The sequence below is a fragment of the Sinocyclocheilus anshuiensis genome, unplaced genomic scaffold (genome assembly GCF_001515605.1).
Source record: "Sinocyclocheilus anshuiensis isolate Anshui unplaced genomic scaffold, SAMN03320099.WGS_v1.1 scaffold294, whole genome shotgun sequence".
Classification (NCBI taxonomy): domain Eukaryota; kingdom Metazoa; phylum Chordata; class Actinopteri; order Cypriniformes; family Cyprinidae; genus Sinocyclocheilus; species Sinocyclocheilus anshuiensis.
In genome coordinates this window covers 70,179-96,933 of record NW_015544130.1, presented here as the reverse complement: position 1 = coordinate 96,933, position 26,755 = coordinate 70,179, and the positions used below count along the sequence as shown (strand labels likewise).

The 26,755-nt window shown below is 37.0% G+C and overlaps 3 protein-coding genes across 7 annotated transcripts in view; 1 reads left to right on the top strand and 2 right to left on the bottom strand.

Moving 5' to 3' along the window:
• ninj1 (ninjurin 1) overlaps positions 1–11,515 on the top strand; it is a 12,621-nt gene extending 1,106 nt beyond the window's left edge. Inside the window, exons 1-4 of one of the 3 annotated variants that reach the window (XM_016494581.1) lie at positions 1,353–1,516; positions 7,738–7,776; positions 9,204–9,438; positions 10,890–11,515. In XM_016494581.1, the coding sequence (XP_016350067.1) occupies positions 1,460–1,516; positions 7,738–7,776; positions 9,204–9,438; positions 10,890–11,035 (477 nt within the window). In that variant the 5' untranslated portion in view covers positions 1,353–1,459 and the 3' untranslated portion in view covers positions 11,036–11,515. Of the gene's footprint in view, positions 1–1,352; positions 1,517–7,737; positions 7,777–9,203; positions 9,439–10,889 lie in introns of those variants that run through there. The other 2 variants (XM_016494583.1, XM_016494584.1) reach the window with 2 other exon arrangements.
• Positions 11,516–11,945: 430 nt separating this feature from the next.
• card19 (caspase recruitment domain family, member 19) lies at positions 11,946–17,238 on the bottom strand. The gene is made up of 6 exons (XM_016494580.1): positions 17,117–17,238; positions 16,447–16,586; positions 15,801–15,957; positions 14,112–14,174; positions 13,554–13,619; positions 11,946–13,462 (listed from the first exon to the last, which is right to left on the bottom strand). The coding sequence occupies exons 1-6, from the start codon at positions 17,121–17,123 to the stop codon at positions 13,356–13,358; spliced, it is 540 nt and encodes a 179-aa protein (XP_016350066.1). The 5' UTR covers positions 17,124–17,238; the 3' UTR covers positions 11,946–13,355.
• Positions 17,239–18,003: 765 nt separating this feature from the next.
• The window catches only part of LOC107694868 (protein bicaudal D homolog 2-like), a 14,885-nt gene continuing 6,133 nt past the window's right edge, over positions 18,004–26,755 (bottom strand). The window contains exons 2-9 of one of the 3 annotated variants that reach the window (XR_001634930.1): positions 23,926–24,138; positions 23,630–23,782; positions 22,948–23,388; positions 22,499–22,828; positions 21,726–22,400; positions 21,438–21,589; positions 19,785–21,290; positions 18,004–19,664 (exon numbers count right to left, since the gene is read on the bottom strand). Coding sequence is in view for 2 of the 3 variants with exons in the window: in XM_016494565.1 (XP_016350051.1) it covers positions 20,930–21,290; positions 21,438–21,589; positions 21,726–22,400; positions 22,499–22,828; positions 22,948–23,388; positions 23,630–23,782; positions 23,926–24,138 (2,325 nt within the window). In the remaining variant the exon portion in view is untranslated. Of the gene's footprint in view, positions 21,291–21,437; positions 21,590–21,725; positions 22,401–22,498; positions 22,829–22,947; positions 23,389–23,629; positions 23,783–23,925; positions 24,139–26,755 lie in introns of all 3 variants that reach the window. The other 2 variants (XM_016494566.1, XM_016494565.1) reach the window with 2 other exon arrangements.

Sequence of the window (26,755 nt, the reverse complement as noted above, 5' to 3'; positions counted from 1 at the left end):
TGCTGAACACAAAATAAGTTATTTTGAAGAATGTGTGTAACCAAACGGTTGATAGCCATTGTATGGAAAAATACAGAGAAACTCAATGTTTGGTTCATTCCTATCTAAAACATTCAACTGTTTGGTTACACAGAGTTCTTCAAAATATCTTCTTTTTAACAGAATGAATGAATGAATAAATAAATGTTGGGAACAATTTGAGGGTGAGTAAACGATGACATAATTTCTATTTTTGGGTGAAATGTCCATTTAAAATAATAATAATAGTAATAATATAAAAAAAGGAAAATGGTAAAAGGGGATTTTATTGTCAGCGTACAATAAACTGATATTAACATTTTAATAAAAGGGTGCTAATAGTTTAATTAAAGAATATTACAATTCAAATGATTATTTGATAAATGTATCAGAAGAAAAGATGCATGAGAGAAAATGCATATTTTATATACTCTTTTATATAATAAAATATATCTCTACATAGCCAGTTGTATTTTTATATCACCTAATTACTGTATAACTACTTTATCTGCTAACTTTTGCCTGCAGTCAGAAACATGCAATCAACATGATTATTATTATTATTATTATAATACAGTAAATTTGAAGCAATCAATTTAATAAAAATCGATCCTGGGTGTGTTTAACTATCACTAGATGGCAGCACAAACACAGATGTCTCTGAACATTTAAAGTTTTCGTTTTTGCATATTTGTTGGCACCGAGTCAAAGATCTAAAGGTCAATGATCGGACAAAAATGCACGCCTCTGATTGTAATATGTTTGTACCTATAGATATAAAAGTTTAAAACGTTGGGAGTGATCACGGGCCTATTTAGGCCTCTAATAATAATATCTACACTGATAAGAGCACGAACTTTGGTATTAGATTGTGGACGAACGGCTGTGCCAGTGTTGAGCCTGCACTGCAGCGATTCGAAGTTTAACTGATCTTCGGAATTTCGTACAAATTGCTCAAAGAGCCGTATAAAAACAGCCCCCCTTTTACATAAATATTGGTTTCTGCCATCCTCAAATGGAATATTATGTACTCTATATTCTGGTATAGGCCTATATCACATATTGCTTAATTTTTCTATTAATAATTATGTTTTATTGTAATTTCACGTGGTAGGCCTACATATCTCTGATATTTTGTATAAACAAAACGTTTAGAAACCAGCACATTTACATTAAACTGCTGAAATATCCCGGCTAAAAACGTTTTGTACGTTTAGTAAAATGCGATTTGTAAACAAATTGTTCAGATCATTTTAACCGGTTCGTCTGGATGATTGAAAAGATCCGACTCAAAAGAGCGATTCGGACATCGCTGCAGCAGTGATTGGCAGTCATATGTCCAGCCCCCTTTTCCTTTCATCGTCCATGAGATCATAATGCACCATAAAAACACTGCAACCCAGCTATTTACGAAGTGTTAGTTATAATCAAAGGAAGGATTATGGCTTCAGAAGCGATGGAATTGAATGGAGATGCTAACAGAAGTGATTCAAGAGAGGTGAGTGATTTTGAACATATCAGTATCATTTAAAACGAGCTCAAACGCATCCGCCAATGGGATGTTTGTGTTCAAGTTTAACCCATTATATTGATGTCTATAAAATCCAGTCGGGTTAGATAAAAATACATTGACCGAACCATACATAATCTTATAACGAAGGTTTTTGTGTGGTTATTGTTGTCTGAAAGCGTTTCTTTAGTTTTTTGAAAGAAAAAGGCTGCTCATGTAGGCTACTTCATTTTCCATACTGTAATGCAATGCACTTGTGTGGACGAGTCTAACTGAAGGGACAGCCTACTGTGGTGTGGCCCGCGGGGTAAATCTTATAATCGCAGACCATGTGAGGATAGAAGCTGATAGAAGCTGCTTTCGACTGGTCGAGAGGTTTGTTTTTGTAACTTACAACCTTCCGTTACTGGAAACAAACGTCTTGTACAACTTGTAAGTGAGTCCTTAACATTTCAGCTCACGCGGCACAAAAGCGGTTCAAAGTTTGGAAACAAGCCTCTTATTCATTACCCCGGTGTTTCGCTCGACTGCGTCCAGACTGACTTACGATGAGATCACCGGTCCGTGTAACCCTCAACAATAGGCTGTGAAAGACACTAATAAACTCTGTCAGTTCCGACGACACACATGAATAACGCACATTTAAAACACTGCATAAAATGCAATGCACAGCGATGCCCACAAACAAACCGCGGGGTAGCACAATTCTACATGAACTAAATAACGTAACATGTAACACAAGTAAACTTATTTCAACAAAAATGTCACTATGAGATGGTTTCGAACTAGATTCCGTCATAATTTCCATTTATAAAAAAAGGGTACTTTTAACAGTATATTTACCATAAAGGCATATATTGGTTTCTTAATTATTAATATTCTTTGTAAATTATAAAGTAATACCCCTTTCCTCAATATAAATTAGCCTATATAATACATGTATTCCATATTTTATATGAATGTAATATATGGAACTTATACATTTAACCAATTAACTATTTATCTTACAGATCCATTCCAACCATGAAAATGAACCAAATTAATTTTCCATTAAAATGTAACAGTAAAACCATAATGGATGGATTCTACTTTGAGCTAGCCAAGTTTTACCTTCTCTCTAGCCAAGGAGGGAACAAAACATGTACAAAGTAAACAAAAACGTGACATCACATCATAAATTATGTTCTAGCAATAAAGACCTATCTAAAGCATTTTGTATAGTAGTTCCTATTACTACTACTAGATAATGTGTAGTTTGTTATTTTAGGGTAAAATATGAATGTATAGGGGAAAGTGTATTTTATGTTTTGACAGGTCACAATTTCTTATTACAAGTTTTTTCAACTCTTGCAATTCCCTTTGCTTATGTTTTTAATTCATTTAAACCTTAAATTTGAATGTTTTTTATGTTTTTCGTACACTTTCATTACGGTTTGCACTGAAGAAAGGTGAGGTGAAGTGGTTAGAAAGACTAGAGGAACATCTTACCACCAGTGGATTTTTTTCACTCAACAAACACCCTGAAACACACAAAATCAAACATATAATCATTCCTGTGGGCAGCACCAATGCTTAAGACACTGTGTGTTTAGGCAGACTGAAAGGGCAATGATTTCTATGTGGCTAATTTCTATGCCCAGTGGAAATGACGCCTCCACCTGGCTTTGGTATGATGTAATATTTGAGTAATATTATGGACAATTGCACCATTGATTGTAATTCTAGTGCCACAGGTCTATAAATAGTCTAGTCGCAAAGGGGAAAAAAATAAACAAAATTCACATGTATCAGCAAAGTTAACAGTTAAAAACTATAGTTGTACCATAGCTCTAGGTTTGTTGAGTGCATTACAGTTACATATCACTTTGCCACATTGTTTATTAACAAGTAGCAGCAGCTGTGCTCTGCAAGATATTTAATCGGTGGCATAATGAAGTGGTTCAACAGACAAGAGTGATGCAAGTCTGAAAAACAAGATAAACACATGGACTTTTTCTGCTTTTACCACTTCAGCTGTGGATTCATTAGTTATACAGTAGAATGCATACAGTATATGACATATGTATAGCCCATGCAAGTCATTACAAACTGTCAGGGTTGCAATGTCTTTATTTTTAAATGCTTGATTTATGTGTATGAAATACTTCGGGTAAGTGTAGCCGGGAGAACTTTTACGGCATTTCTGGTTTGAAAGAAAGCTTGGGAATCTTTTGTTTTTTAACAACTAATGAGCTGCATGGATCTATAGCGGTTACTTTTAGATAACTGGTTCAGTTTTCTACAGGAAGGGTGTTGTATAAGTGTCAGCATCTGAGTGTTATTGGGGTTCATGGAAAGAGGGAGTTTTTCTACTTTCTTTGCCACTCTCAGCATAGGCACAAGGGTTCTTGTGTTGGGCAGCTGGACTGAACCATACCCAAAGTCAACCCCTGTCCAGCACTCCCCTGAAGAGCCTGGAGAATGTGTGGGTATATATGCAGTGCAGTCAGTCTCAACCAAAAATGAGTCATTTTCTGCCATTTCATAAATTTAGTTTGGGGGAATTCATTGTCGGGGGGAATTTTTGTTAAAACTGAAGATTGAAGTCTGCTATCTGGCTGGTGAGAATAAAATAAAACAAAGTAGATGTAATAATGTGACACCAGAAGGACATCAGAGCCAGCTCACACCTGCAGCCTGACCTCTCCTCTGCCATAATAGAGAAGAATAATGCTTTTGTGTTCACAGAGCCGTATTAGCAAGAGGCATACAGAGCTCTTCCTCTCACTGTTCTCAGAAAGGTAAATCTCATGGATCGCATGACCAGCTCTTTATTATCTCGTTTAAAAAGAAAGAGGGATTTCTTGAGTTAACAAATCTTCACACTAAGCCAAAAAGTACAATGCGAGTTTGACGACTTGTGTACTAAACACTTCAGATATATTACTCCAGCAACAAGAACTATAAGAACAAACTTTTGAACTTCTAATACATCTGAGAATGTAGAACTGTGTTTGAACGCTTTGAGTGCCAAACATTCCGTCTCTGATTATGATTATTATTAATAATGCTTTGTACTAACTAATGTTTCAAAGTGCATTTGTTTCCAGAACGTCACAGAGAGGAAGTCAGAATTTCTGACTTTCCAAAAAGCTGATTTAACAGCATAAGAATTCTTAAGCTTGTATTTAAGGAAGTAATCAGTTACAAATTGAAAATTCTACTGAAATCCCAGATAGCACTGATTGCACACAATGTTGAGTTTTCATCCAAACAAATTAAGTATTATCTTGGCTGAGGCTGACATTTCAGTATTTAAAGTATGTTGGTTCAACATTGAAATTTTGATGTAAGCTGACAGCACACATGGCTGGAGACAGGAATATTGAACTAATATTGATTTGTTGTTGATGACCACGACATCATAAAAGTATTTATTTGCAGAATTCTAATGAGCGTTAATCAATCAGTGGAGCATTTTCAAACCATGATGGGCATGTTCAACTGCTTTACCTGATTTGTTTTAATCCACTGGTGGCTTGGTTTAACAGTGGGTCTTCCAGTAAAGCAGTTGAAAAACCCCTATTGTAGCTTGAAAATGATTAAGAAACTCCCATTTTGGTCCTTCATGTGCACTTCTCAAAACTATTTTTACACCGGGACTGGTGCCAGAGCCCAAATGGGAACCGGGCTACACTTTTTCACAGATTTTTTTTTTTATTATTGATTTTAAGTTTTTTTTTAAGTTGATTCAGGTAAATTAACAACACTAACACAACAGTTAAGTATGACAGTTTAGAAATGGTCAGCAGAAGAGATCAATGCTCTCCTTCCACAAGAGATAACAAGCGATTGCAGTCACATGTTGGTGACATAGAGGGTTCTGCTCCTTGCCAGTGGAAACGCAAGCCAGTTCTGATTTGGGTGCCACTCAGCACCAGTCGAAAAGTGGTCTCAGAAAAATCCTGAGACTAGGATCTGGTTCCGAACCGGCCCCGAAACCTTGCTGGTCTCGAACAAGGGAACCTATCATAGGTAGGTATCATATCGTAGGCGAAGCATCCACTATAGACCACCATTTGAAAGGTGCAATTTTTAAAAGCAGTTCGAGGTTCAGGTAAATTAACAATTAAGTATTTCAGTTCAGCAGTGGTCAGCAGAAGAGACCAAGAAATAACAAGTGATTCCAGTCACAAGTTAAACAATGTTGCAGCTACATCTATTATTTGTCTATTCCTTTCAAGTTAATACTCTAATGAGAGTTAGCTGACATGTAGGTGCAATGTTAGAGAATGTCTAATGTGGACGATCAAAATGAAGTGTAGGAATTTACTTTCCTACAACATTAAGCAGATTTCTTGAAGTGCAAGTGACAAACCTGAGCAAGAATGTCAGTTTATACACAGCCCATGTCTTACATATATACTAAATGCTTGCATAGCATCTTGCGTTCTTTTCTTTCCCTTAGCACAGGGGTCTCCAAACTCGGTTCTGAGGGCCGGTGTCCTGCAGAGTTTAGCTGTTAAACTCTGCAGGACATCGGCCCTCCAGTACCGAGTTTGGACACCCTTGCTTTAGTAGAAGTAAAGGCAGGTGAGGATGGACAATTACAGAAATGAGAAGCACCCACCTAATAATGGTGACACTAATTATATGTTGAGATGTAGTCAACGGCATGATCACCTGACCGGGGACTTGATGCTATCCTGTGCTACTGTATATGTCCTGCTCTCCAGTTACTGCTTTATCAGGTAATCATTCATTTTCCTCAATTAGTATTACAATCCATCGATTTGACACTTTTCTCCAATGCAATGTACTTGTTCTCAAAACAATTAGCACAGCCATCCAAACGCAAAATTATCTTATATTATGTTCAACTTTACTGCAAAATGAAGCACTGCAATTTTTTCTAGTAATGCATTTATTAAAAGTAAATATTAACATCAAATAGGTGGGTTCTCTATTGATTATAAAACATGCACATTCAGCTGTAGATGCACAAATATGCTAATGAAAATACATGTTTATTTCAATTATTATTGATTTATTTTATTGTTACTATATTTTATTATTATTTGCATATTTGTTCTTGCTCTTTGTATACTTTCCCTTTTATTATTACTCTAAAGCAATTGTGATAAATGTGTAAACGATTAGGAAAACTGCATTTCCTGTGTTGAGTGTATAATTAACTGAGCAGTTATCAGTTTAGGGCCAATCGAAAATATACTATGTTCATTTGATCGAATGACAAATTACAGAGTTTTGTTTATTGTGTTTGGACAAATGGTTCATAAATGTTTGTGATTTGTGTAAAGCCTTTTTTCAGCTATTTTAAAGTATTGGTTGGTTGTATTAACTCAGGGCTGTCCAAACTCGGTCCTGGAGGGCCGGTTTGTGTAAAACCTTTTTTCAGCTATTTTAAAGTATTGGTTGGTTGTATTAAATATTGTGAAAACAGAGAGTTTTGTGCACATTGTTTTGAGAAAATTATTTGCATTATTTGTAATTTGTATGAAATGAATTAAAATATTCAATCTGTTTAGGAAAAGATAGTATTCAGATCACTGTGTTAACTGTTTTGAGAACAGTGACCTGAGTTTGGAGAAATGTGTAAAATCGATTGAGAAAAACTGTAAATGTGATGAATGTAACTGATCTCCATTCAGTTTAGCCTGTTTCCACTTAAACACAATCACAAAAAAACTACTTGCGTTTATGAGAAAGTGGCAGTAGAGGCCATTTTGTGACATTTAAGGAGATTAAAGTCTAAATAAGGTGAATCCACTGTACAGCTTATTATATTATTTACAGACTAATGTTCCCATCCCATACTTTTTCCTGTGAGTAATGGCCATAGCTCAGAGGTGGCCAGCTTCATGCTGAGTTTCGAGTTCACGGATCCAACACACCTGCCTGGAAGTTTTCAGTGATCATAAAAACATTCATTAGCTGTTAATAAACTCGGCTGAAGAAACTGGACATCCCTGCCATTGTGCTTTTATTTATACGTTTTTATTGTAGAAACTGTATTGATATTAAAGTGTGAATAGGTTTGAGCTAATAGATTAAATAGAATTTAACGATGCTACAATCATAGTTGGAATGCTTTTGTGTTAACTAAAAAATGAATCATATTGTGTTTAACATATTAACATTCCTGAATGTGACTGTGTATGACAAATGAATTGACTTGCTCTTAAGCGACATTATCCTTTCTTTTTCAGATTCAGGAGAACCCAAAGGAAGAAAGGCAGCAGTCTGATGTAAGCCAGCTTCTAAAACTTGAACCACTGGACCACCTGTAGTCTGTCATCAGACTCCTGAAACGAATCATTTTAAAGGTTAAAGTGTTTTTGTCCCACTTTCATTTTTAAAAGACTGATATTTTGTATCTTTTTGTCATTGATTGTGTTAAACTTAAAATAAAAAATAAAGTGACTTAACTGCTGGAAAGGTGTCATTTTCCTTTTAAAAGGGTTTCCCCAAACTATGAAGCGGTCAGGAATGTGTTAATGTTCCATTGAAGTGTAGTTGAAATATTAATGTTTCAACATTAACTAAGGGTGAATAAGCGATGAACCATCATCACTTCATAACGTTGATTCAGTGACATTAGTGTTGTTTTATTTTTTATTTTTTTTAATTTAACGTTTCAACATGAACTGAGGGTGAATAAGTGATGAAGCACCATCACTTCATAATGTTGATTCAGTGACATAACCATTGTTTCTTTGATAATTCGACATTAACTGAGGATGCATAAGTGATGTTGAACCATCATCACTTCATAATGTTGATTGAGTGACATTACCTTTGTTGTTGTTGAAATATCCCTATTGTTTCTACATTAATTACGGGAGCAAAAGTGATGTTGAACAATGTCACTTCATAACAGTGATTCAATTATATTATCATTGATGTTTTGTAAAAAACTCACCATTGTTTCAACATTAATTACGGGTGCAAAAGTGATGTTGAACCAACCCCACTTTGTATCATTAATTCAATGCAGTTAGAGTTGAGGCATCAACATTGGCTTAACATTGTTTCTAAGGTTGCTTGCTTTCTGGGATGAAAGCTTTAAGGAATTTAATTTGACATTTGAGAGGTTTCTGTTGTGCAGAGGTTTCTATAACCCTGTAGCAACGACTTCTGTTTTAAACAGAAGGAAGGAAATTATGTCAGGGTCAACTAACCACTCACCCCTTCCCTTCACATGCTACAAACATCCTAAAAAAAACACAAGTGACTTTCATTTCCTTCTAAAGCTGAGAAATGTGACCATAGATGACCCATGACTCAAATTTCAGAAGAAAATATTGCAGGTCAGAAAAAAACCATTGTGCATGAGTCAAATTCTATGCAAATTGTAAGCCTCACTTGAAAGCATATTGTGATTTACCCAAGTAATGTGTTATACTGTATCAACAACCTGGTCCTCAAATCTGGTCAGAGCATTAACCCGAAACTATACCTCTTAAATAAAAGACTTAAGCAACATTATTTGATAATACTGTTTGATAACCCAAACCCTAAAATCTGGTTGATAGCAAAGTTGTCCTAACAAGGACCCAGAAACCGATTTCCTCCATCTTTCTCTGTAAACAATAACATTGTATGATGCACATGTACTCATTACCTTGTCTCATTCCCATGGATGTAGTAAGTAACATCACGTGTGTGTGTTTAGCGTCCTCGGCAGAACCACTGGTCAAGGAACACCCCAATTAACATGAACCACTATGCCAATAAGAAGAGTGCAGCAGAGAGCATGCTGGATATCGCGCTGCTGATGGCCAACGCCTCCCAGCTGAAGACCATCCTGGAGCTGGGACCCACGTTCTCCTTCTACATTCCTCTCATCAGCCTCATCAGCATCTCCCTCATCCTACAGATCATCGTGGGGGTCTTGCTTATCTTCATAGGTGAGAGAAACCAACCAAACTGAGAACCTAAGTTTACATGCGTCAAAATATAGACAATAGTGATTTTATACATGATTAGATTTGCTTCTGTAAGACAAAACATACTGTGATTAGCAGTATCACACCCTATTTCATATAGTACTTCATATTGCATAAAATGACACATTGAAGTATGAACATCATATCATATGCAGTGGCCCAAAAAATTTATATCACCTTTTATAATATAAATACCCTTTAAAAAAACCATGAGCAACTATTTAAATTAAACCTTTCAAACTGGTAGTGTAGTATGCAAAGCAGTATTTAAATATTAAACATCTCAAAAAGTAGTTCAACGAAAAGTGAAAATTCTCTTTACTCACCCTCATGTATTTCCAAACCTATGTATGACTTTGTATTATGTTCTGAAGAATGTTCATGGTGTTCTTCAAAAAAAAAAAAAAAAAACATAAAACTAGTCAGTACAATTTAAGCACTTTAATCCTAGTCTTTTGAGGTCATTTGCTTGAGGAACAGATTGAAATACAAGTCATCACTTTTACCAAAATCTTGCCTTGAAGATCCTGTTTGACAGCAGTGGTCACCATTCAGTTTTACTATATAGAAAAAAGCAGCATGGATGTTTTGCTGTAATAAAAATTCCATTTGTGTTCTATGAAAAAAAAAAAGAAAAGTCTTCCTTACTGGGTTCTGAAAGACATGAGGGTGAGTAAACAATGACAGGAATGTAACTTTTGGGTGAATTCTTTTAACATTTGGCAGTTCAATCCAGTAATAACTGTCTAGAAGGAGAACTGATAAATGCTCTATGCATACCAAAACAGTACTTTAAGTACAGAAGTTGCAGAGAGGTTGATCCTATACACAAATATTTGTATGTAATAAATATAGTTTCAACATGAATATATCAGGTGGTGAAAGTCAATCCTGCAGCACTTTGGTGTTTCCCATCAGACATTTTAAAAGATGTAAAACAGCTTTTACTTTTATTTTTGTCCACATAGTGTGAGTAAGAGCAGATGAATTATCATATGAATCATATCAAGAGATTCAGTCCCAATTTGAGAAATATTCATATTCTCTGCTCAACTTCAAAAAGCCCCCAGCGTCCCATTTCTAGCAATCATTCCTATTTCCTCAAACACAACTCTGTCTTTACACCAGAATCCGCTGTGAACACAATCAGGCTCTAATTAATGGAAAATGAGCTTTAGCTTTGGTATTGAAGGTTTTAGAGTAGTCATGCAAGTTCTTTTGAACATGAGCTGTGAGTAAGTGTGTGGTGCTAGAGGTTTTGACACTTGCTTTATAGAATGATGGACACCATATAGTTATAATCATTTTGTCAGATTTTAGCCTTTCATTTTAATTTAAGAAGCTGTTAAATATCCTTTTCTTAAATGTTCTGAATTACATAATGAGCTGCTGTTATTGCTCTTGTTCTACAGTGAAGTGGAATCTGAATGACACAAGTAAACACTACATACTGAATCTTCTGGAGAACATCGTCACAGCTCTCGTCTTTGTCGTCGTAGTAGTAAATGTTTTCATCACAGCATTTGGAGTCCAAAGACCAGAGGACACGAAATCATAACTGGCAACATGAGTTTAGGATTTCATACAATTATACATTTTTGGACATTTACTATCAAACATCAAGCAAGTTGTCATGACATATTCAAATGTGCCTCGATGTAAATATGCCTTATGTTTTGCAGAAACTTTTTTTAGTCCCAAAATGAGCTAATAACAGCTTAAGTAATATAAATGTAATTTAAAAAACGCAACTACATGTAATTATTTTATGGGTAATTGTTTAATTACATAATTCACTTTGTTAAAATGCATCAATTGTGAAATTGGATTGGATAGCCTATTCTAATCGGATCATTACTGAGATTGGAAATAATCAAGACAGAAACTAGTCACACAATACCTTTCAAGCCCGAAATGGAGAGTAGCACCTCACCTCACATGGGACGTTCATACTGCCTACCTGATCACTGTATCAGCTGTCTATATGGGGAAAATAGACTCATTTTACGTGTGGTTCAACACAATGCAACTCTCTTGAACTTTCAAATAAATCCAGAAATAACAGAAAATAAACACAAGGCCAACAAAAGTATCCCTCTAGTTCAGCCGTCTCCTTTGCATAAAGGAATAGATCAATCCTTTGATAACGTTTGTATTTGTTTTTACTTACAGGTCTAATTTGCTGCATGAATGATAAATTGCTTACAAAGTCAAAGAAGTCTAGTAATTGCAGTGAAGAGTGTTTAAATCGGCACTTTAGCTAAACTGATATTTTTCTTACAAAACTCTGGAAGTGAAGATTAAGTATCATAAATACAGCACATTTTTCTTCCTTTTATTAACCCCAAAACGTCAGAAATTGATTTTGAGAATTTGTATAAGTGCACCATCTACTGACTAGGCAAGCATATTGCCTTTTTCCTTTAAGTATTTTTATTTTAAATTTTAATGTTGTTTAGTGTTTTGATGTTTGTTGTGATTATTTACTATCCATATGTTTATATGTTTCTTGGACTTTTTGTACATTTTATATCGATATTGTTTGTATAAATGGCCAACGATTTTCTTTGTTTTTCACTTTTAGAGAGCAGTATTGAGTAATAAAAGAAAATCAAGTAATTCAAAATAATTGCATTTAGTCATTATTTCAGTGCATAGATAAATAGTAGACCAACTTAGTTGTTCAGTATTGCGCACTGGTCTTCTTCAGTACTAAATCGGCTGCATTTAAGGACAAAACAATAATTCTGACATCAATAAAACTATTTTTCAGCAATCATTTTTTTTGCAACTAGTCAAGTGTTTGTTTTGGTATATCAAGACGTGGAAATCAAATTCATCTCCAAGTACATTAGCAACAGTTCCACACTTTTATTTAGCCTAATCATTTTTTTAACCCCTGACAAAAAATATAGTTTCTCAGTTAACTACTGTGAATGTGCCCCATTAGCAAATTCATCTGAAAAGTTTCCAGGCCAAAAGTTTTATAAAACACTTACAGTTGCACTGCAGAAACAAGGCCACAAGAGTAAATTGACAATATTAATTATTAGTACACAAACCAGTACAAACATGCTGCTAGTATAAAAGTAAGCAAACAATATAAACATATTTGTTGAAAACTTAGCCCACAAAAAAGGTATTACAAAGTAACAAACTCCTAATACTCCAAGATACTGGACTTTAAGGTTATCTGTAGTCTTTATTGTCTTATGTGTCAAAATATTGACGCGTTGATCAATTTGATTTGTCAAGTTTACCCAGTTTTGCATGTACTAAATGGCGTAGTGAATTATAAACCTCCAACATTTTACTACTATAATCTCTTGGCAAGTCCCAAGTCTGTGAGAATTGAAAGATACCGACTATAAATAATATATAAATGAGTTTGACGTCTATTTTTAAAGTACAATAAAACAAATGCACAAACAAAATGAGGGTCGCAACATTAACAGAGCAGCTCAGCGTTTCAACTTCAACTAAATACTTTAGTGCAAGTAGCAAGTTTGGTTCCTATCCCAACTTTTCTTAAAAGTAATGAGTTCCTGCCCTTGGTATTGCATATAAATTGCTATTATTTCAATGACTGTAATGTTTTTGTTTAAAAATATTAAGCAGTTATATAAACCATTCAATAGTTATATTTAAAATTGTTACAAGAGATTCCAGATTTAGCCATGAAACCTAAAAATGAAATCTTTGGAATTTTGCCATTCTAATTCTGATTTCTAACAATAATTTCTCTATTATACATAGTATGTACATATTTTTTAAAACCTGAATTAAAATATTTTTTTGATATTTTTGACAAGGATAACGGAGTATTTCAGAATCAATTGCTGTGTCTAAATTCTTTTTTTAAGGCAGCAAAAAAGCCATCATTTTCCATCTTCTGTGTACCAGATGAGAACGTCCCGCACTTTTCTACTAAGACCCATCGCAGCCAGACCCATCGCACTGCTGGAGCCTGACACCTGCTTGGACTCTGCAGAAAAAAAACATTTGGAGTGCTGTCAGTCTAGGAAATGCATATTTTTGATGTGGGTATTAAGATATTAACAAGTTTGTGTACGTACCACCATAGTAATACAGCAGAGCTGCTCCTACAGCCAAACTGAAACAACTAAGGAAGAAAAACGGACCTGCGCAGTGACCAAAAAAAAACAACAACAACATTTTATATATATATATATATATGTGTGTGTGTGTGTGTGTGTGTGTGTGTGTGTGTGTGTGTGTGTGTGTATGATCCTGGACCACAATACCAGACATAAGGGTCTGATGTATGGTTTGTTAGGACAATATTTGGCCGAGATACAACTATCCGAATATCTGGAATCTGACGGTGCAAAAAAAAAAAATCAAAATATTGAGAAAATCGACTTTAAAGTTGTCCAAATGAAGTCCTTAGTAATGCATATTACTAATCAAAAATTAAGTTTTTATATATTTACAGTAAAAAATTTGCTAAATATCTTCGTGGAACATGATCTTTACTTAATACACTGTATTGTTGGCTATTGCTACAAATATACCCCAGCGACTTAAGACTGGTTTTGTGGTCCATGATGGGACATCATTCATGTAAATTGTGTACATTTACTAGTGCATAATCACTGAAAAGGTTGACTTACTATGGTCATTCATTACATATCTGTCCTTGGGACTCGTGATTGGGACAACTGGTTCACCAGACTCTACAAAAACAAATAAAACTTGGTGGTCAAACCGAAAACACTTCAAAGTCAAGCTTAATAACAGGCTGAAAGGAACAGTTCACCCAGCTGAAAACGTATTCACCCTCAGGCCATCCAAGATGTAGATGAGTTTGTTTCTTCATAGGAACACATTTGGAGAAATGTAACATTTCATCATTTGCTCACCAATGGATCCTCTGCAGTGAATCAATTCACATCTTGTGAAGTGAAAATCATTAAGCCATTTTTAACTTTAAAATGTCGCTTCCGGCCAAATAATAATGCATCCAAATGTTAACATAACATATTAGTTTAGAACTTTTTTTTTAACCTTTTTTACTTGTAAACGGTGCTTAATCTGTGCATATTTCTCTCCTGATTCAGATTAGACTATTTTTTCACTGGAGATAGCAATACTATATATATTGCTATATTATAGATATTTTAGCCAAAGGAAATGGTTTTAAAGGGGTCATATGATGCGATTTCAAGTTTTCCTTTCTCTTTGGAGTGTTACAAGCTGATTGTGCATAGATAAGATCCCTGAAGTTGCAAAGACTAAAGTCTCAAAACCAAAGAGATATTCTTTATCAAAGTTAAGACTCTGCCACACCCCCTAAAACGGCTCGTTCAAACACGCCCCCACATATCTACCTCACTATGTGGGAATATTTGCATAATGCGCCCAAATGTGCACGCAAAGAAAGAAGGCGTGGTTTCAGTAACCGCAGTTAGTGTTGAAGCAGCCATGTCAGGGAGACGCTGTGTTTCTAGGCGAAAGCAAAAGCACTTTATTTGGCCTTCCAGAAGTAGATGCATTTAGGAATCTTTAAGATAACTTACAACAGAACAGCAATGCATTTTATGGACGACCATTTCGTGAACCTAGGAGAGGAGGTAATTCTGACTTTGCTATGACAATCTGGCGCTTCTGAATCAGCTACTGTTTTGTTATTAATTTAAGTATTTGCTATTGACTGTTCAAATGCGTCGTGTGTGCATGCGTGCGTGTGTGTGTGTGTGAGAGAGAGAGAGAGAGAGAACGCGCTTGTCGGAAGGAGGGACTTTGTAGAAAACGTAGCGTTTGAGAAAGGCGGGGCATAGAGGACCTACAATAATGTACAGTATTTGAAAAATAATGTGTTTTTTGAACATTAAAGCATGTCAACATATTCTGTTACACCAAATACACAAAATAATGATCTTTAAAAAAGCATCATATGACCCCTTTAAGTAAAACAATTTTTTTTTAAAAAGCCTTAATGAAATTGATCCAAATTTGTTCTGATGAAATCAAACTCATCTACATCTTGCATTGCCGATTTTGAACGCGATTTTGTGTAGCTTGTCAGTGAACTATGGCTCTGTGTAGTAAATGCCGCTCCATCTGACGAGGCTTTACTGACGAGATGCGCATGAAAATCACATTCGATTTTTTGCACAGCCCTACCTGAGGGTGAGTACATTTTCATCGAATTTTAATTTTTGGGTGAACTACTCCGTAAAATACATTTCTATCACCACTATGAATCAGAAATGATATGCTGCATGGCAAAACTAACTGAACATCCTCAAAAGAATGTTGTTTTTGAGTGGTTATGTGTGGAAAATGATGACTCTGCCAACCTCTGAGTCGGAGGCGTGTGGGTAAACTGAAATAAACGTCCTCCACGTGGAGGTGCAGTGCGCTGTAAAACTCTCGACATGCCTCCTCTCCTTTCTCCTGTAGATGATTCAGCAGCTCCGCCAGCCTGATACAGGTGGGCACATCCAAATCCCTGAACTAATGTTTGGGAAAATCATTATTGGAGAGAGAAATAACATACAAATTTTGACGATTGGACTGTTTATCTGTATTAAGTGCTGCAGACGTGATATCAAAACCCGGAAGGCTAATTCACCATGGGTTCCCTCGAGATTTTCCTATGGGGTTTTTCCAGTGCAGGAGTAAAATAAGGTCTGTGTGGTAAACACTGCTTGACAATACTTGAACGTTTTGATGTACAGCTGCACACTCTTACACAACAAACGGTCTTATGTGGTTATTTATTATGAAAATATTTTTAGCATTTTCAGTATAAGTGTGTGTAATATACGTTGTAGAGCAATAAATCCAAGTATAGTAAATTTGTGTCTACCACAGAGCTTGTTTTACTCAGAAACCCCATTATAAAACCCCATAGGAACATCTTGATGTAACCCGTGGTGAATTAGTCAGACGTTTTTGACGTCACGGCTGCAGCACTGCAGATACTAAGGGTGGAGCTCTTACCTTGGAGGCCTCCTTGTCAGTCAGGATCTGTGGGTAGATTCTGTTGAGCTGCAGGATGAGTTTATCCACCAGTTCTGTATCTAGACGTCGGTCCGATTTCAGGAACCGGCTGTCTATTCGCAGCTGTTCATGGAAGCTCTCTGTCATTTACACAGAAATAAAGCCATACAGGTTTAGAACAACATGAGAGTGAGTAAATTATCAAATTGTAATTGTCTGGATTAACTATTCCTTTGAATAATCCCTATTTGTCTAGTAACAAATATCTAAATAAATACTGTGCACATTTCAGCCAGAAGATGGAGCCACTTCATAAATATTACATTGAGCAGAGACACTGGGAACGCAAGACTGGCAAACATACTTCTGAGGTACATTGAGAGTTATTTGAATGTCTTTTAGCCAACCAAACGCCTTAAAAGTTCGGAAATATTATATTAACGGATTATAGAGCTTCTGAAATGTAACATATTAAGCAGGGTAGACTTTAATGCACCGTAATGGAGCACAACGACAACTGTCGAAGCAAAACTTGTCGAAGCAGCTCAAGTTTGTGAGCAACGTGTAACTTATAAGGATCCTATAAAGCACACTTTATAAAGTAAAATTATAGGTTTATAGTTCATATTTATACTTCACATCAGCAGTAACAAATATAAGTTTGACTGACCTCCCATTTTGAAGTGCCCTTTGCTGTCTTTTGTTTGGAAACGCCCATTGCATTCTATGTGGAGGGGCGGAGACCATGGTGAGAATTACCGGAAGTTCCGATCAAAATGAGGAAAAGGGAAAAAGTCACATACGGAAGTTCACGCAAATGCAGTTTATATTTAGTGTAAAGTCTAGATTCAATTCCCTTAGTATCAGAGATTAAACACTTACTGAATATGAGAATATTAGATACAGTAATCAGTGAGCGCTACACTCTTATCTGAAACGATTTTAATAATAAATATAATTTATATTATATAAATAAATAATATTAATGTTTATAGATACACGTTCGACCATAGCCTATAATATACGGTTTAAATGCAGATTCCTTTCTTTTGTAACAACCCAAATACCATATGTTTTTACACCGTATATAAATAAATACATAAATAAATAATGTCCTACCAGTGTCACCAACTCAGTTCAGAGATGACGGGAAATGTGTTGGTTTTTAGCCCAAAATATAAGACTTTCGAAAATAAATAAACCTTACCCAAGAATAATTGCTATTGCTAATATCTGCTATATTTCCTAATTATGTTGAGCAGGAAATATTATTTTCTTAATATTACCGCAACCCTGATTTGAACAATTGTGTGATATTGCTTTAGTTTAGAAAACAGTAATTAATATTATATAATTTTAAATCGTTCAAAAAAAATTAAGTATATGGAAAAGCACTCAGCCTGTTCTTCCCACTCTGCTTTCACTCAGCACTGCTCATATAATCTGGAACATCATGAATATAGTCAAGTGAAAAGATGCCAACAGTGAAACATCCCAGCACTGTTCTCATGGAAATCTGTTTGACCAAATTTGAGGACCAAAGCTAATTTTCAACAACTAATATACAACCTGAAGCAAACAGTAATATTTTATATTAGTTTATTTATTAATTTTTTTGCTACTTTTTTTGTCAATGAGAAATGTTAAGACAGACATGGGCCTATAATGTGTTCCTCCCGATAAACTACAGAGCACAAATATTTAGAAAAAAAGCAGAACATTGACATCAGCACTGTAAAAAAAAAATACAAACAAAACAACAACAAAAAACAAACACAGGCGAGGCAGTATAGCTTACATTGTACCTGCAAGATTTCAAGTAGAAATGCAAAGAGGCAGCACATGTGCCAGTAATAATGCATACAAACCTAATCATTAATACTGAACTGATAGTCAAGGTTATGAATAAATAATAACAAACACGTGAGGTCATTCCATAAAAATGTGTAAAAATAAATTCAAAATGTCATATAAAGCTATGACATGGCTGATGAAGCGGTTTCAGCAAATAGAAAACTATTGCATACACTCCAGAAACAGCACAAAATTGCACTTAATTTGTAGTCAAACGAAAAAGAAAAGAAAAAGGTCTTTTAAAACTTTAAAATGTCTTAAATTTGAAATGGCACTAATGTTCTGAGGCAAAGTTTTCTGCTTGCTGAAATACAAACAAATAGCAAAATTATTAGCAAGGCTACGTATAGGAAAATAATGACTACCAATATCTACAGACAGCCATGATGACCGCCATCAGAAATCATTACTTCCTCAAAGGAATGTATGATTTTAACACACCTAATAACATTTAAAATCTCCTAAACGAGCAATCTGAGTTGACATTCCGAAAATGTTTAATTATTGTCCAAATTAGATGTGGGCCAAGTGGGCTAGATCTATAGCGAGACTGACAGAAATACTGAAGACTATGGCTCTTAGAATTGTTCATCAAACCAAAAACAAATAGTTGCATAAAAGGCACAGGAGGTCTTATGAGAGGGTTATACAAAACAGATAATCAATGTCTAAAACAAATATGTATTGCAATGTAAAATACAAAATGCTGACCTTAATGCAGTATCTGGCAAAAAAGTAGAAAGTATTCCAATTTGGAATTGATATTGATTTTTATGTCTTGAATTTAACATATGCTTGACCCACTTTGAAAATTGACTCCAAACATTTCAGTCAAAGTCAAACTTATTGTTCTTTAAGTGGAGTTACACTACATGATAGCAAGATAATGTTCAGTTAGAATGTTTGACTATTGAACAGAACAAGAAACAAATATAGGCCTTATTAACATAATCGTTCTCCCTGGAATATGCTTAGAACCTGACAGTTAAGCATAAAAGACTATAAACAAACCACAGTTCTTATATTATTTTTGTTTTTCAGTTAAATACGTAAAATTCGCAAGAACAAAACAAAAAAATGTGCCAAGTATACTGAAATGTGCATCTCTTACATAACTAATGCACTAAAGGTGCACATTAAACAAAAATAAAGCAGAAAAAAAAATACCACAGTAACAGTCAGAATAATGATTACATAGATCGGTTGGCTTTACATGTGAGCCTGTGTGTTTTCTTGCAGCCACATCCAGGGACAAATTTCTTGTTTCCATAATTGGAGCAGACATGTGTATTCTGGACGTATGTGCAGAGCGAAGGAAGAGGGAAATAACCGTTTGCGGATAATCTCCAGAGCTAATAAAATTACTGCAAAATTGAGAAACAAAATGATCATCAGAAATATTACATCACAACTGATCCAAATGTATTGTAAATAATTAATATATCTTAAGTCAAGCTGATCACACTGGACATAGTGAAAGTTACCGTCAACACTGAGACAGGTTAGACCCATTAGTACACAGCAAAACACGGAAGACTCATATTTTCCAGATGCAATGGACTGCAGGAAGCAGAAGACTCAACAGACAGCATGCCAACTAATATAAACGGTTAAAACTGAGAGCAACAGATCATGCACGCTACAGTGGTTCAGAGTCACACTGTAAAGACAACATGGACAATGTGTTATGCTGGCTGAAAGGCTAGATGAAATAGTATGAACAAAACCAACAAAAGACATGGATGACAAAGTGTGCAAAAAACTCTATAATTCTAGACATCATCTATGACAACTCTCAATTTTGTCATATTTTTAGCAAAAAAATCTGTAGCATCAATTATGTCCTTTAGGGTTGCAACCTGGATTGCAAAGCACCCATCAGGCTCAGTAAAGTGCGTCTCTGTCGGGATTACACAGATTTATTTGCACTGACACAGAGATTAACAGACTAGCTTTGTGAAACTGGGTTTAACTCAATGACAATCAATGCTGGTTGGGTGAAAGTAGAAACATTGGGCTCAGACATTCAGAGAGAAAAGACCAATTTAGACAAACGTAAATGTATTTTACCATGTTTAGACATTTTCCAAGTATCGTTTCCTCAATACTTGTTTATAGATATCTAAGTTTCAGCGAGTTTAGTTGCAACTGAATCTAATTTATCTGTTTGTACGGTGTGCTCTGGTTATATACTAAACAATGTCAAATGTGGTAGGTCATGCAGTTACATCAATGCATACCAGAACTTTGCATGCACTACAACCTGCTTTCTTTCAAAAAACTAGTACTGTAAGTAGTACAAATGTCAAGAGTACTGGTACTCCTCGATAATAAGTCACAAAAGAGACTCAATTTGGTATCCAAATATTGGAATTAGCCTATTACAAAAAAAATTATTGTAGTAATTTCTTTTACTTGTAGTGATTGTGATAACTTTAGTAGATAGTATGGCATTGCCAAGCCATCCAATCTCTCCAGGTAGATTTATAGAAGGACTGACTGACTTGTATTAATGAAGCCATCAGAACTGTTAGCATAAACAGTGACATGCTAGCATTGTTTTATCCCAAGCACACATACAGTAAAAGGAATGTTAGTTATGCTGACGAGTGACAGTTACACACAGGTGTTAATGGGATCCAGTGTCACACAGAATTTTATACTTCTCACTGCAGAAAACCGCAGGACTTCCAATGAGGCCGTGTGGTTGCGGTCGGTTCTTACAGGGAAGTCTAGGACTTACATGGGGACTGGAAAACGATAAGGGTCCCCTGCCACGGCCAGATGAAGCCTTCCCACGGCTGCCTGGCCCAGCACCGGATCCTCTTCGGGATTGCTCGTGGTCAAACTCCAGATCCTCCAATCGCTGTGTAAGGGCCAGTTTCTGCTGGATGGCCATACGCAGGAGGGAGTTCAGAGTCTTCTTCTCATCTTCTGCTGCAGCCAGCTGCCTCTGCATGTCGTCCAATTGTGTTACGTATTCATCACACCTAAAGAATAAAAGGAGAAAGAGGGATAGAGCAGGAGAGATTTAGTTCCTGGATTAAGCAACCCTACTGTTTCTGGTTATTTGGTTGGGGTGAGCCAGACAAAGAAAGCTGGAAGAGAAACGACTTTCAGTTGTGTTCCCGCACTACCTGGTGGCGAACATTGCCCTGAGAGAGGAGAATGTGGCGGCATCTTCTTTAAGAGCCTTCAGCTCGTTCCTCAACTTCATTATGGTTTCGGTGACCATGGCCTTTTCATTCTCATATTTGCTCTTTAGGTTTGCCAGGGCAACCTCTGCTGTCTGAAAGAGGACAGAACCACACCACAGTTCAGAAAAAGCTCTTGGAAAAACTAGCAGTCTGTTTGGATGGTCTACAAGAAGATCAATATTCTGGCGTCATATACACCCATGCCAAGCTAATCGTTTTTATTCTCACATGTTTATTGGCCTTGAGCACAGTCCTCAGGGTGGCAATCTGTTCTCGCTTAGTACTCAGCAGGGACTTGAGCTTCAAAATCTCCTCCATGCAAGCAGCTTGGTCTTTATCCGCCACTGCGGCCAACTCTAGAGAAGCAATTCTTTGCCTGGATAGTACTGTGGTACGATCCACCGCTTTCTGCAAGTGGCGTATCTGATCGCGAATTATTGCTACTAGGTTGTAGATGTCCATTGGTTCAGGACGTGGATCTTCTCTGACTGGTGTCCCAGAAGTCGAGCTGTCAGCGGCGGTGGAGTTGGATCTCGGTGTCTCGGCTGTGCTGTCACTGGTTTGCGTGAACGTAGACTGAAGATCTTTACCTTCGGTCTTGTTTCCTTTACCCTCTTTGTAGAAATCGAGCATGACACGATTCGGGGTTTCATTGTTGCACATGCAGACATGGTGGTAGAGGTTTGCAAGCTCTTCACTAAAGGCAACAAGCTCATCCTGGGCAACGCTGAGACTGCCTTCTGTCTCGCCGGCAACTGCACTCACTTCCTTCAGCTCCTTTTCCAACCGAGCGACTTGATCACGGTCTGCACGGCTGCTGCTCTCCAAATGAGACACTTGAATACTGAGGTCACGCACGTGTCCCTCCAGTCGTGCCCGTACCTCCTCATGCTCGGCCTTCATCTAGAACAATCATGCATAATCATGTTGACACGAAATCATCAACCCATCAATAAACAAATAATACTGAACAAAACTCAACTTTTCTCAGTCCCACTCACCTCATCATGCTCCGATTTTAGTGCCTTAAGCTCCTCCCTCAGTTCACCTGCCTCTGCTATGGCTACTTCATACTTGCAGCGAAGTATCTCTGGCCCATTGATATCCAGCTCATAATAGTCCACATCATTGTCCTCTCGACTGTCCCGCTCTCGCTCACTGTCCAGGGCTGACTGCCGCTCCTTGCCTGCCTGCAATCTCCTCATTATGCCCAAATCATCGCTAAGTCTCGTCATAGCCTCCTGCTGTTCAGCTAATGCTCCTCGAGCATGCTCTAACTGCTTCTGAGAGTCCTGTAAAGTGGTGAGAAGAGCCACCTTCTCTCGTTCCACCTGCAAGATGAAATGGAGGGGATAAATGCTACATTTAATGTGGTTTGGAACAAGGTGACTATGTCAACAAGGTTGACCGAAAGGTTGAATGCCAATCAAATGCGAAGGATAGTCAATACCTGTAAGAGCTGTTGCTTAAGTTTCTGGATTTCAGAGATGTTCAGCTCTGTCAACAAGTCATCCACCAGACTTGGTGCGGGACGGAAGTTTCCATCTCTTTTGGGAGAAGACAATCTGTTATCTTCGTCGTTAACGTCGCTGACTTTAGCTAATCCATTTTCAAACTTCAAAATTGCCTCGTCGTTATTTGGTTCGTCTGCACTCAGTTTGAGCCCATCCAATGAGCTGGCAAGAAGGGAGTCTCCCAGGGTCATGTGATGTGTCAATTCTTTTCGAAGAGCTGCTTTCTGCTCCCGTTCGGTCTTTACGGTTTCTAGAGCCTCTGTCAGCTGACGCTCAGCTATTTCGCGTAACCGAACAGCATCCTCTAGCTGGCTGTTTAGGTACTGCACTTCCTCTTCCAAGCGTCGATTCTCATGCTTTAGTCCCTCGAACTCCACCTTTGGAAGAGAACAGAGATTTATGAGAAACAAACCAAAGACAAACGGTATGGTAACAGCAGACTTGTATAAATGCCACTATGTGAAAGTAGTAGTCATCATTACGAAAACACTTTCATCCAAAGTGCCTCCATGGTGATGGTGCAGGGACTGGAACCAGCAACCTTTCGATTACTATTCATGAGCTTTGTCTACTCTTCCACACCCACATTTGATGTGATCAATGGTCAATGCTACTAACCTGACCCTGTTTAAGGGTGGAGACTTGTTTCTGAAGGCTGATGTTCTCCTCTTCCAGTTCAGTGTAGTCTTGCAGCAGACGAGACTCTCGGATCTTGTACTCTCTAATGTCGTCATGCAGGCGACTGCGCTGGAGCTCCACAAGCTCATTATTCTTAAAGACACAACAAGTTTAGTTGACAAAAGACTAATATAGAACATAGAAGTAGCATAACTAGGGTCATAACTCACTGGGTTCGTTTTATAAATATGTTTAGTAAACTCAACACTCTTAATTAAACCCTCTACAGCACAAACCTCTCTCAGCTCAAGTGCATGGGTGGCCAGACGTTCATTCTCTGCCTGGGTGCTGGTGAGGGTGTTTTTTGTTTGTCGCAGGTCAGCTTGCAGTTCCTGCACTCTCTGCTCATAGTACGCCTCTTTAGATGCTGACTCAAGGATGAGGGTCTCCTCCCTGCTTTCCCCGTCTGCAGCCACCTTTCTATGGGTGGAGTGAACCTGGCCATATGCCTGTATGAACATGATCGGAGAGAGATTAGGGTTAGAATAATGTATGAAGTCTATCAAGTTCTAGCACTATGGCTATACTAGACTATAGAAGTCTGTCAATTCTGTCTGGGCCTATGCTAGACATTGAAGCCAAATTTCAGGATTCACACAGACAGTTTAATTTGTATGTGGGACACTTTGTAAAGCTCAAAGATGCATTACCTGCAAACTGATGATGTAACTGGCTACAGAAAAACCTAGTTGAATTCTGTCCAGAAGCTCTTTTTATCAAACGCTCCGTCTCTTTCTTTCCCCACTAAATTTGTGTGCCAGTCTGAATGATGTCATTGGCATGCTACAGCCTGACTAAGTGACCACACACACATGCGCAACCATGGCAGTACAAGCCGTAAATGTTAACAGCTCCATTAGTGCTGGTGGCCTGGTTGAATGGTTAGCAGAAAGGCATGCAGGGATCACTGATGTATGATCGACAAAGCACATAGATGCAAGGCCTAACAATGCAACATACATCAGGCTGTTTCTTCAAAGTCCCTCTGGACTTCAAGAAAATAAACACACTTCACACTCTCAATGGTTTATTTATCCACTAACAATGTGAAACAGTCAACATACATGTATCTGAGGAGAATTGTAATTTTTGTAATTTACAAAAGTTATGAACTTTTCCACCATAGTGTCATTTGTACCACATGTCAAATGATGTATTGTGATGGAAATGAGGGTGGTGGAAATCACATTTTCAGCATTAATGGAAATAAAATGGACAACTCGTTTGTCTTACCAAGTCTAATTCCATAGCTAGCATTTTATGCATCATAAATAAACACATTTTCATTCAAACTCTTTGGTAGCCCTTCAGGCAGGCACTCTTTAGATTTTGGTAGCCCAAAATTAATTTAACTAGCCCAAATAAAAATAAAGATTTCATAAAATTGGTATCGAAAAAGTATCGTTTAGGAACCGGTATCGACGTCAAGGTATTGGTACCGATATCGAAAATATTTGAATGATACCCACCCCTATAAGTGACATTGGCCCATGATGATATCAGACCGCGTGTGAGACAGAAAGAGACATGGAAATGGTGTCAGCACTAAGTCCTCCTCCTGCCACAGCAGCTGCTGATAAGAACCGGCAGCTGTCCACCTGTCACTCTGGGTTGCCAAGACATCTCTTTAGATCTTTATTCTGATTCCAGAACAGAGATTCCATGGATAAAGACAATGCCAACAACACACAGACCCCCAACACTGTGTGTTTCTCTCTATTCCTGAACTATTGATTGAAGACTATTTTTGTGATCAGGTCTTTAATAAAAGATGACACAAAATTTCTGTGTAGCATAAACTGATTCCTTGTATATCTGATAATCAACTTACAATTCTCAGTACTGCTCTGCTTAAACTGAACCGGAGTTGCATTCGCAGCTTACTCTGTATAACTAAAGGCCTTGTTAAATATATCCATGCCACTGCTGTGTAAGTCTTCCACTGAGACTTCAGGAGCAAGATTAAGCAGTGATGTTAAACACAAGACTTCTTACCTGCACAGACTTTTACAGAGAGGAAATCTGAAGTTTTACCATTTCTAATGGGTCCTAGAAGAGCAGTATTCAGTTTATATAAAAGGTGTGTACATAGAGATAAAAAAAAAAAGTTAAGGCAAGTAACCAATCGACTGTTTGAGTCCTTTGTAACTTAAGTTTTTGAAACACACAACATTTAATGTGTGTGTACAATTTATATTGTACAACAAAACAAGAAAGTTGACTACAAGTAATGTCAATACAGACCCTACTTTACTCAGAAATCAAAACTGCTACTCTAAAAACCCATTTGAAATTCTGGAGGGAATCCATGGTGAATTATTCTTCCGAGTTGGCCTACAAATTGACGTCATGACTGATCTTCTCTAACAACAACAAAAACGCTTGCCAACGACAGCTGATTCAGAAACCAGACAGCATTGCTCTATGTGAGAGAAGACTCAGTTGTCCCCCAAAGTAGTTTGACAGAAGCTTGGTTTGCAGAGTATTAACTGATTCTAGCTGACTTTGATCAGTCATTTCAGTGCTGACAGCACATGAATAGTTTAACAAACATCAACTTGGTTTAAATCTAATTACAGTTTACATATCTCTTTTTAAATGGCAAATAAGCAAGCAGTTAGTGACTGGACAGCTTTAAGTTTGCTTGTGTAAGGGGCCGTTTACACTACGTTTTCAGCCAAAAACGGGAAACTTTTTATGCAGTTTTGCTTGTTCGTTTACATGACAACGGCGTTTTGGGGACTGAAAACGCATATTTTTGAAAATGGGTTTCAAAGTGCAAGTTTTTGAAAACGCCACCGTTATCGTTTCTGTGTAAACACCCAATGGACCTTTTTCACATTCCCGGGTTTCTCAGCAGAGGAAGTCGTCATAGTTGGGTTAACTTGAAGAGCAGTGAATGGGAGAGTACCACAAATATATTTTTTACATTCCCATTTGCTCAAATAGCAAAAGAAAAACTCCACGATAGTGTTTTCATGACTTTCAATTAGACATGTGCCGGTATTCGGTAATGCGATATATCACGGTAATGAATATGCACGATATTGTTATCGTGGGCACTTC